Below are 12500 nucleotides of genomic sequence, written 5' to 3'. Positions count from 1 at the left end.
GCAAAGTGACCGCCTACTTCCTGCTTCAGCACTGTACCAGAGATTTTCATCCACCATTTATTTTCCCATCCACATTTCGTAAAATGCGTATAAAAATAGGTATACTGGTTCAAACCAAACAGTTCAGCTATATTTAGAAACGGGAGAGATCGCATAACATTTCACTGGGACCAAAACATAAAAATGCGGGTTTAAAGAAAATATTTTTTCGATGTTGTTGTTAGTTTTTTTGGTCCAAGTGAAATGTTCTATGGTCTCTCCCGATTATAGAGTTAGCTGAACCGTTTGGTTCGACGAAGTCCAACTATTTTATAAGCATTTTACGAAATGTCTATGGGAAAATAAATGGCGGATGAAAATGTCTGGTACAGTGCTGAAGCAGGAAGTGACGTTCCACTTTGCCTCTCTATTAAGTGGTGGACACAGACCGCTACATAAAGTGTTAATTTAAAATCTTGATGTTTACAAAAGTTCATAATAAATGACAAGCAAACATATTAAGATAATATGAATATGACTAAATATGACTTGTGAAATGGTTTAAAAATAACTGAAATAAGCATGCGACCTGTTTTGACCCCACACCTCAAATAATCAGAATTCGAGAATCGTTAAGAACTGGAATCGATAAGCAGAATCGGAAACGGAATCAGAATAGTTAAAATCCTAACGATACCCAATGGAACCAAGCGGAGAATAAAGACCTGTGTTCAGCCAATAGAGGGTTACTTCCTATAATAAGACATCCAATCATTAAAATCTTACATCAATAACTCTAACCTCTAGCCTGGGCTTTTGAGTAATTCCATACCTCTATTTGTTTTAAAATCAGCTGTGTGCCGCTGCCAATCCAAACCCAACGGGCAGACTTTGTAGGCTGACTCAGTGAACACCGAGTTCAACTTGAGACAGAAAAATGGATCGTTGCCAGGTTTTTACACTGCAAGTGTATTTCTAGTGAAATAATATCCATATATGTGAACAACAAAAAGTAAATGCTTCGATTGCAAAAATGGGTTGAGGAAATGAATGGATTTTGGTTGGGTTAGATAGATGTATCTTCAAAATGACTTCTAGCATCTGTGTGAATATCAAGTGGGGAGGGTGCCGACGATGAAAAAGATAAGAGATGAAAAAGATAAGAGACAAAGAAAAAGACATTGTTTAAGAAGTCCGTTGACTAAATCAATGGCACAATTAAAGAAATCTGTAGTTGTTTTCACAGACATCCTCTCCTTAATAAATGAAATGGAAGTGTGTGTGTGTGTGTGTGTGTGTGTGTGTGTGTGTGTGTGTGTGTGCGCGCGCATGCACGTGCGTTTCTTCATTAACACATCTGAAGTGAACAATGATTCACTTGAGAGACAATACAGTCAATTTACTGCAAATGTAGTGATATTAACATGCATGAATATATCCAATGTGATGTCATGTGCTATACCGACAAGTGACCTCTATATTAGTGTGAGTTGATGTTACTGTGGCAGGTCCTGCATCTATTCCAGGCAGCACACAATTTGTGTGAAGTCTCTGTGTGTGTGTGTGTGTGTGTGTGTGTGTGTGTGTGTGTGTGTGTGTGTGTGTGTGTGTGTGTGTGTGTGTGTGTGTGTGTGTGTGTTCGTATAGCCAGGCTACTCTTAATGAGCCTTGGGGCTGGTTGTTCTGTCTCTAATTGGAGGAAAAACACGTGTTGAGAATACGACAAAGCTTGAAAGGCAGAGAGAGAGAGACAGAGAGACAGAGAGAGAGAGAGAGAGAAGCATATCCTTGAGGCGCTCTCTCATCTCAGTTCCTTCTAGCAGTAAGCCAACAGACTGACACCGACCACCATTAAAAAACAGCTGTAATGGTCCATTATTTTTTCTACATCATTTTGAACTGCAATCTAAAAGGGAAAGGGAATTTTTCATCAAATTAGCTTGTGTGGAATGCTCTGCTGACTATATATGGATTTATTGGATTAGTATTGTCTAAGTTAAGTATATTTAGTTCTCAAATCATCTTGGTAAAATTCAATTATATGGACGTACCTGTATGCAGCCATTCACTGCACCTAGTTATCCTGTGTCACAGTACAGTCGACCCTGCATCCACATGTCTGTGATGTTATGCAGGCAGAGTGTCGCAGTTCACACTACAGGAAGGTTTCAACTAAATCACAGAACGGGTGAGCGAGCAAAAGGAAGTATGGGGGAGATAGAGAGAGAGACAGAGAGAGAGAGAGGGAGATAGAGAGACATATTGTGATATTGAGAGAAAGAGAGAGAGAGACAGAGAGAGAGAGAGAGAGAGGGAGAGAGAGAGGGAGAGAGAGAGACATATTGTGATATTGAGAGAAAGAGAAAGAGAGGATCGAGAGAGAGAGAGCAAGACCCTGTTTTGATATGTCTTGCTGCGGTTATGTGAATCCTCAATTAGACTTTCATGTGAGTGCAGGAACCCAACAAGCAGCTTGGCCTCCACACTCCTCTGAGCAACGGTGTGTGTGTGTGTGTGTGTGTGCGCACATACATACACACACACACAGTGTGCACACAGCACGCATGTGTTTATGTGTTAGTGTGCTGTGCATGTGTGTTGATGTGTTAGTGTGTGTGCGTGTGCGTGTGTGTGTGTGTGTGTGTGTGTGTGTGTGTGTGTGTGTGTGTGTGTGTGTGTGTCGATCTCGGCTCTCTACGCCCGAGGGGAAGCACAGAGTGGAGAAGATGTGAACGATGCGTTGGAAGTAAATTTCTGAGGATATCTGAGATGCAGCGCTCTCCTTCATGCATCATTTAAAGCAGCAAAGGAATTAATCGGAGGCTAACAACTACACGACTTGTGTAAAATCAACCATAGAATATTAGGAAGACATCCATCACACACACACACACACACACACACACACACACACAACGATTAGTGTAATGTTTCCCCACCTCTTATCTTGTCATACTGTAACGTGTTCTCATTGTGAAAAGACTCAACGGAAATAAACGGCTTATATTTGTCTAATCATTTACAAATGCTCCACGCCCTGAACTTCTGATTTGTGTATGCAAGTGTGTGTTAAAGTACGTCACCATATTTACGTTTGAAGCACCAGCTCCACTCTAAAGCAGTCTAGAATGTATGTTATCTTCTATTTTGAATGCATTACTTAATCAGCTTTCATAAAGTAGTTTATTGCTTTTATTCTACTTGATCAAATACCCCTCTCTGCCTTTAAAAGGTACTGCTGTCAGCAGAGTTTCAGCTACTCCCTTCTGGTGGGAGGAGGTATACATACCCCAAGATCACAACCAACAGAGCAAAACATTCATTTATCCCCATGTCAATCATCCAGCTAAATAAGATGTGAGATTCAGGTAACCTGAAGTTTGTATTTGTTTTTTTATTATTATTACGGTTATTGTTTACCGGTAATTATGATTATGAGATTGAGAATGTTTTATTATGATTATGAGATTGAGAACGTTTAATTATGATTATGAGAGGACATTAAAGTGTTCTACTACTACTACTACTAAGGTACTGCCTCTGCAGTAGCCATAGTTACAGGTGTGTGTGTGTGTGTGTGTGTGTGTGTGTGTGTGTGTGTGTGTGTGTGTGTGTGTGTGTGTGTGTGTGTGTGTGTGTGTGTCAGAACTCATCTATCTCCAGCCGAGTTCACGTCACTAGTTCAGCGGGCTGTAATTTATGCGATGCTGGTAGTGTGGCGCATGCTGAAATGGCGTCATTCCTCAACGCTAACCCCTGTGTCCTCCTCACACTTCCTCTCTGCAGTGCTGACAGCTCCACCCCGGGCGTGATTTATCGGGCCCTCAAGCGGCAGACGAAGGCGTCCCGGCGCGCGTGCCTCGCCATAGATAGATTAATAGATAAACACTGTGATTCTAAGAGCAAACACAGGACCGGGCCTTGGCTGTCATCCATTCACCATATACTGTGTGGAGAGATAGTGCTTGACGAAGGTCACAACAATATGGACTGGGCAGGGAGAGGGTCAAGTTCACGTCTCTGAACCTGAGCTATAGTTAAAGGTTTGTCAACGTGTAGCTCCGGATTTTCTCATTTGTAGTTCTGCCCACATGAGGTTATTGGTCTTAGTTAGGATTAAATAGTATTAATGCAACCAATCAATCTAGCTTTGGACTGGTAAAACATTCAAATTCATATTTTCATACATCTAGAACATACTCAGGGCGTACCGGTGGCTCACCTGGTAGAATGTGTACCACAAAGGCTTAGTCCTTCATGCGGCCGACCCGGGTTTGAATCTGACCCGTGGTTCTTTCATCCCTCCTTTCTTTCCCCACCCTTCCTATCTAATCTATTATCCTGTCCAATAAAGGCAAAACAATAACAAAATAAAAGGCCAAAAGAATTAAGAACATACTTTACTACATGTACTGTGATCCATGGTAACCTCCCACCCTGGACTCATAACATACTTTACTACCTGTACTGTAATCCATGGTAACCTCCCACCCTGGACTCACAACATACTTTACTACATGTACTGTAATCCATGGTAACCTCCCACCCTGGACTCACAACATACTTTACTACATGTACTGTAATCCATGGTAACCTCCCACCCTGGACTCATAACATACTTTACTACATGTACTGTAATCCATGGTAACCTCCCACCCTGGACTCATAACATACTTTACTACATGTACTGTAATCCATGGTAACCTCCCACCCTGGACTCATAACATACTTTACTACATGTACTGTAATCCATGGTAACCTCCCACCCTGGACTCATAACATACTTTACTACATGTACTGTAATCCATGGTAACCTCCCACCCTGGACTCACAACATACTTTACTACATGTACTGTAATCCATGGTAACCTCCCACCCTGGACTCACAACATACTTTACTACATGTACTGTAATCCATGGTAACCTCCCACCCTGGACTCATAACATACTTTACTACCTGTACTGTAATCCATGGTAACCTCCCACCCTGGACTCACAACATACTTTACTACATGTACTGTAATCCATGGTAACCTCCCACCCTGGACTCACAACATACTTTACTACATGTACTGTAATCCATGGTAACCTCCCACCCTGGACTCACAACATACTGTACTACATCTACTGTAATCCATGGTAACCTCCCACCCTGGACTCACAACATACTTTACTACATGTACTGTAATCCATGGTAACCTCCCACCCTGGACTCACAACATACTTTACTACATGTACTGTAATCCATGGTAACCTCCCACCCTGGACTCACAACATACTTTACTACCTGTACTGTAATCCATGGTAACCTCCCACCCTGGACTCACAACATACTTTACTACCTGTACTGTAATCCATGGTAACCTCCCACCCTGGACTCATAACATACTTTACTACATGTACTGTAATCCATGGTAACCTCCCACCCTGGACTCACAACATACTTTACTACCTGTACTGTAATCCATGGTAACCTCCCACCCTGGACTCACAACATACTTTACTACCTGTACTGTAATCCATGGTAACCTCCCACCCTGGACTCACAACATACTTTACTACCTGTACTGTAATCCATGGTAACCTCCCACCCTGGACTCACAACATACTTTACTACATGTACTGTAATCCATGGTAACCTCCCACCCTGGACTCACCATTGTACTGCTGCACTCTCACATTCCACGGCTCAGACTTTTCAGAACTACACAAAAAACCTAGCTATTAAAGTCGAGCTGAACCCAAAAATGACTTTTCTTTTCTTTTAGTTCAAATACCTGGGTATGCAGTGCACCTATTTAATCATGTATGCAAAGAAAATCACAACAATCTAATTTATTTCGTTTTTCACACTTTTTCACATCAAAAGTTCATTTTTCAAGATTTCATTGATAACAGTAATGTATAGTTTGCTGACTTCACCTAGTACTATCAAATTTCTACCCCATTTCAACCAATCATATCACGACATGCAGCTGTCAATCAAATCTTCATTTCAGGATCATTTTCTCTTCCAAATGAAGTAGAAAATGGCGCCTAGTGCCTGTCATCTGGCAGAATTCCTATCCCATAAACTAACTAACTTGGCAAAGTTTGTTAGACAAAAAACAAAAACTATAATCTTTAAGAATGCAAAGAAATGTAACTGGCTCGTTAAAACGTGCATTCCAGGGATATCGTATTTACAGCAGCGATAATGGCGCGCGCATCCGAGAGCTTGGTTGTCAGGGGTCGCACTTCGGAGATTCCACGACGTGCTGCACTCTCCGCTCGGCAACACGAAGGCAGCTGGCTGCCTGTAGGCTCGCTGAGCTTCACTCAGCCACTAACCTCCCGTCAAAAGGCTCTTCCCGAGGGGAGCGCCACAACACACTGAATCCCACTCGATTTGGAGGCGGAACACGCCAGGATTGGCCAAAGCCCAATCCAGTCCCCAGAATTGTCAAATAAAATCATTGACATGATACTATGACCCGCCTCTCAACCTGTCATCTTAGACAAACTATGTTTTCAGTCTGAAACGGACTCATATGCACGTGACGAACAGGTTCAGTTCGACTTTAACTTTAACATTTTGTTTAGAAATAACTCTTGTCCAACACTCACAGCTCTGCTTCCAAGACACGACACAAGTCACCACATCAATCTCACATGCACTCATCCCAGACAGTACCGGCCTACAAAAATAATTTTGGACTCCGATTATTTGTTCACACATACACCAAAATCTGGAACGAGATCCGATATCCAATAACCTCCATCTCACATTTCAAACAGGCCTACAAACAATATGCAATCTAATGTCTAATGCAAGAACACACCTGCAACCCCTGACTCAACTCACATTCATATACCATCGCACTCCGCCTTTTTCTTCTAATTGTTTATGCTGCTGTATTGTATGACTGATATGGTTGATAGTTGATTTTGCTGTGCACAAATGATGTCCGTGATTGCCTGATTTTATGTAGCGAAATTGATTGTTTGTGTTTTGTTCTACATGCTGCAGAACAGGAACCTGCTGAAAACCAGGCCAGTCAGGCCAGTTTAATTGTAACACTTGTACTGTCACTTTCAATCTTTTCCTGTATAAATAAACCAAACTGAACTGTAATGATTCACAGTAAAAAAAAAAAGTAGAAGACAGTTTTCATAACTTATCTATAATTATATAGCAAAACTATCCAACTGCTATGCAACTGAAAAACTGCACAAAGAATTCAAGTGCAGTGCAATGCTATCCAACTAAAAAAACAACCATTATTAGGCTGAGTGTCCAGCGCTTTTCTCTGAGTCCAAGCAGCATTTCCTCATTAAAAGCAATGGGAAGCAGCTGCAAGGCGCACAAAAGGCGGCTGCTTCTGAAAAGCACTACAGCTTTTGTTTTTCTGCTAGAAATGCTAACTAGCTGGTTAGTGAGCTAGCAGCTGCTAAGCTGACGTCAGGTGACGTTATCATGATCCGCTTTTGATTTATCCTCACAGCTTTTTCCATATTAAAAAGAAAAGAAAAATGCTATTGTAATAATATAATGGACACACTGAAAGAGCAGCCCCTGAAGCCACAGCATTGTGTCACCTTAACTTCTCATCTGCACCTCACAGTGGGCACAGCATCATTCATCTGGCCATGCTTGCCATTTAGAGGAACATGATTACCTTAATAAATGGACTTAGATCAAGCCAATTCCTTATTTCTTGAGGCTGGCTGCTTCTCATCAGTGAGGTCATATGAAACCATGAAGAATAAAAATGCATAATGGACCTTCGCCTGCGTGTGAAGATGATCTAAACATCTAACATAAAAGAAAATTCCCAATTGATTTTTCATGTGCACAAAGTGAGAAATCAAATGAAGTGAATCACTGAATGTAGCATGCTGTTAGTGAGAATGGAATTATGTTAATTTGGTTGAGCATTGGGCTGCATTGTTTAAGGGACGAGCAGATTGGAACAGGCAGTGGCTGGTTAACATCTCATGTTAATGGAATGGAACCCGCACAAGAACAAGATGTTCATGAAGGCCTCCTGCAGTGCAACTGAGCTCATTATTATTATACATGGTGGCAGAGCCTTCACACCTCATTCTCCTCGACATACACACCTGTAGTGTCCCTCAACTAGAGATGATTCAAACAGCTTGCTTTCTTAAAGGAACACTCCGCCCATTTTCAACCAGCTTTGTATCATTAGAACATCAGTAGTATATCAGAAAACTGTAAACGGTTTTTAAGTCTGTCATTTAACGTGTTAAAGTGTGGACCAGTGACATCACTGGTCCACACTAACTCAAATTAATAACTCATTAACTCAAATCAACTCTCAATAACTGTCAAACTATTCATCATTCATCTAGTTTGACAGTTATTGAGAGTTGATTTGACTTAATGAGTTATTAATTTGAGTTAGTGTGGACCAGTGATGTCACCGGTCCACACTTTAACACTCAATAACTGTCAAATCAAATGACAGACTTCAAAACAGTTTACAGTTTTCTGATATACTACTGATGTTCTAATGATACAAAGCTGGTTGAAAATGGGCGGAGTGTTCCTTTAATGTAGCTTACTAGGGCTGGACTCAACCAAAGAAAATCTTGGTCGACCAAAATTCTATCAACTCATGAACCAATCGATTGGTCGAGGGGGGTGGGTGCGTGCGGTAGGTGGATTTTTTTTTTTTTTTTGCATTATATTTTTGCCTTATATTTTTGTGCACTATACCTGATAGCTGATAATTATAAATAAAAGCTATTTGCAGCATTGTAACATTACCGGAATGGACAGACTGATCAGCGTGCCGTGCACCTGGCCATATTGAGCTGTGATGGGAAACAGCTTTCAGAAAGCGTGTGCGATGGTTATGGTTTTGTAACGTTAGCAGACGTGGCATAGCTAATAAGTTGGCAGAAAGGAGAGCTAGACCGCTTTTGGGATTTATTCCAGTAACATCTTATAACAGTCTGTCTAACATTAGCGGAGTTGGAGTGTATCTCTGAGGACATCCAGTCTCACTGATGACTGTATTGTCATCTCATAAGGTGCTTAATGTAATGTTAGCTGCTCGTTAACAGCTTGTTAACAGCTGATGTTGGCTGCATGCTGAAAACGTGTCCATTGTTTGTGCTCGATGGCTGACCAATTTAATTGTTAATTCCGTCACTCTGCTGGTCTAGATAGCATGCTAACTGTGGTTAGCCTGTAATGTCACTTCTGCTCCTGTGTGCGCTTCCAGAAAAGGTCCGTGTTGCTTCCATGGCACGTTACTTCGTTCTGGAGTGTTTCTCTTTTTATCAACTAGAATTTCTCCTATGAAATTATTAACACCAGCGAAGTGATTGTCTGACCAACGAGAATGGTTGGTCGGACTGGAGCATAACAATCAAACAATCGACCAACCGACCAGAAGCGTAACAGCCCACCTCATCTAGTTAGCTTTGCTTACCAATGAGTCATGCTTAATACTGCTGATGAAATCCCACTTTGCTTCCACAGTGTTTAAATAATTACTTTACTATTTACTGGTACTTTAAATACAATTGCAGACAGAATGTGTGTCTATGTTTGTGTGTGTCTTATGTTTTGGACGGCACGGTGGCTCAGTGGTTAGCGCTGCTGCCTCACAGCAAGAAGGTTGTGGGTTCGAACCCCCATGTCCTTTCTGTGTGGATTTTGCATGTTCTCCCCGTGTTCATGTGGGTTTCCTCCCACCATCAAAAGACACTCCTGTGAGTGTGTGTGAGGCACTGGCAATTCTATCTGGAGTTCCAAGGGACAACAGTTGAAAATTAGCCATCTGGCTAACACTGGCACATTTACAGTAATGTTCATTAATGTGCAATGTCCCATAAATAAATAAATTACAATAAAACAAATTCTACCAACATGTGCAATATCAACATCTGGTGTGAAGTATGCCGTGTATGCAAAACCTTTAATTTTTTTTACTTCCATCTTTATGTTTTAAACAACTAAATTCCCAAATGTCCCCTAAATAGTAGGCAAGATTATTCAGTCAGAGTGAAAGTGTGCATGTGAGGGTAGGTCAGAGTGTGTGTGTGTGTGTGTGTGTGTGTGTGTGTGTGTGTGTGTGTGTGTGTGTGTGTGTGTGTGTGTGTGTGTGTGTGTGTGTGTGTGTGTGTGTGTGTGTGTGTGTGTGTGTGTGTGTGTGTGTGTGTGCAGTAGTACTCACAGCACTGCTGCAGGGGATATCTTTGACTTTGAGCCAGGCCAGGTCGAGCGTGCCCTCTCCCTTGTAGCAGGACTGCAGGCGGTCCTTGATCTTCTCGTTGATTTTGCGCAGAGAGAAGACGCACAGGGCAGAGTCCTGGGAGGCCTGGCGTGGTCGTCTCTTCTGGCCTTTGGAGAAGATGGCGAACAAAACATCATCGTCCGGCGCCACGTCCAGCGAGCGTGCCAGGATGGCACCGGCTTTGGACAGGTAGGCGGCCTGGAGCAGACGGTACTCCACGTTGCCGCTCACGCAGCCGATAGGCACCTCCACATAGGAGTTGAAGGCAGTGTCTGCCTTACAGAGGCGCACTATCTTGGAGGTGTAGACCTGTTCCCGACCCGCAGAGGAGGAGCCTGTGGCCGGCCCACCCCCCATCTCAGGCTGCAGAGTCAGGAAGTAGACAAAGTTCCCACTGGCAAAGCCATATATGTAGTATATGTCGAAGTCTGGGATGACGGTGAAGGTGTCCGAGGGGATCTTAATCATAGAGGCCACAAACTCGTCATGGAAGACGTAGGCAAACATGCCGTCCTCCTCGGAGTTTCTGGCCAACTTGCGGCTGGAGATGGTGGGAAAGTATTCTGGCTTGCCGTCCACCGCCGTGGCTATGAAGAGCATGTCCGGAGAGGCATTGCCGTATGAGACAATGACACCAAACACAGAGCCGCTCTCGTTGACACCGGAGAGGTAGTGCTCCTTCTTGTGGAAGGGCTCTCCCAGTTTGAAGAGGTCATCTAGGCGAAGGAGTTTACAGATGCCCTGGTAGAGGCTGCCGCACGCCAGCAGCCGGTTCTCCCGGTAGTCCATCAGCAGCATCTTGTTGACGTTGTTGGTAAGGCTCAGCGGCTCACTGCAGGGCTGGACAATGCGCGGTGGGTAGCACTTGCGGTTGTCCTCGTCTGGGCCAGTCTCATGGGACACCTGGACCTCCAGACCCGGGGACAACTTGTAGATGCGGTTGACGGCTCCCAGGTAGACGTTGCCATTGCGATAGTCCACCGCCAGGTGGTTGAAGGTCCATTCTGGGTTCTCGGCACGAAATGAAGCGTACTCCTCCTCCTCAAGGGACGCTGTGATTACCTGGGAGCCGGCGCTGTGAGCCTGGGGGGCTCGCACCACTGTCTGTGACCTCACAGGAAGTGCCAGAGTGGACAGGAAGCAGCAGAGGAAGAGGCAGGTCCGCGTCCGGGTGAGGGACTCCATGGTTGTGTGGAGGCTGGACGTGGCGAGGAGCGGGAAGGAGGGCACAGTCCAGTACTCTCAGCCAATCAGGATCAAGCCTTTCTTGAGACGGAGGACATTATGTACCTGCAGAGGGAGGAGACGAAGGCCACTCAGAACCAGCAACAATAACAACAACAACATTGTAGTCCAGACATATGACAGAGCCCCTTCACAAAGAAGAACGAGGAAAGCAGGTGAACACTACAGAGAGCCCAGCACAATCTAGATTTAGAAAAGAAATGGGCTAGAGAGAAGAAGGCCAGTGTTCTTCTCAGAGAGCTCGAGTGTGTGGATTGAGGAAGGGGGAAGAGGGGTTGGTAATGCAAGGTCTCAGAGGGGGTGATCAGCATGGCTCTGCAGCAGCATCTCTCTGCACGGACCCCCAGCTGCCTCTCCGCCCCGCCTGGCCTTTCTGCTCACACCGCTCTGCACCTAATTGATTCTCCCCTCGGAGTAGCAATTTGCATGCTTTGGCCATTTCTCTTTTCTCCCAACAGGGCGGCTCACCTGCTGACACCGCTAGCAGAGAGCAAACGCTTTACTTTCCATCTCTGAGTCATGGCTACACACACACACACACACACACGCACACACACACACACACACACACACACACACACACACACACACTTATAGGCAGAGGTGGAACAATTAGGGAGGAAATGCAAGTGGTTGCAGAATAAGCCTCCCACTAGTCCTTAGGTCATTTGCAAAGTCTCAGCAATACATATACAGTACATACAAACAGCCATAACACAGTAAACACACACACCACATGCACGCACACATAACCATTAACCACACACCTCCATGCATTTTTTATTTATATATGAAAATAGTGAAAGCAGGGGGGCAAACGTATCACATTCATAACATCAAAGCAAAAGTGTGTAGAAAACACACACACACACACACACACACACACACACACACCCCAATACAGATCGTTCAGAGGAAGTGACAGCACTTCCTGTAAACATGGCGGTCCCCTGTGTGTGTCACCTGCTCATTAGGCCTCTCCAGTGGCAAGCTGGATGTTATGAGCGGATGAAATTCACTGGGGTG

The 12500-nt window shown here is 43.8% G+C and overlaps 1 protein-coding gene across 2 annotated transcripts in view; it reads right to left on the bottom strand.

Annotated features, from left to right (window-relative positions):
• plxna4 (plexin A4) overlaps nt 1-11429 on the bottom strand; it is a gene marked incomplete at both ends in the record, with an annotated part of 489925 nt that extends 478496 nt beyond the window's left edge. The window contains one exon of one of the 2 annotated variants that reach the window (XM_083659977.1): nt 10170-11429. In XM_083659977.1, the coding sequence (XP_083516103.1) occupies nt 10170-11414 (1245 nt within the window). The remainder of the gene's footprint in view (nt 1-10169) is intronic. The other variant, XM_083659976.1, reaches the window with a different exon arrangement.
• Nucleotides 11430-12500: the final 1071 nt, after the last annotated feature.

This window comes from Poromitra crassiceps (assembly GCF_964638095.1).
Source record: "Poromitra crassiceps genome assembly, chromosome: 2".
Classification (NCBI taxonomy): Eukaryota; Metazoa; Chordata; class Actinopteri; order Beryciformes; family Melamphaidae; genus Poromitra; species Poromitra crassiceps.
The sequence above is the reverse complement of the archived record's forward strand: the minus strand, read 5'-3'. Positions and strand labels throughout refer to the sequence as shown.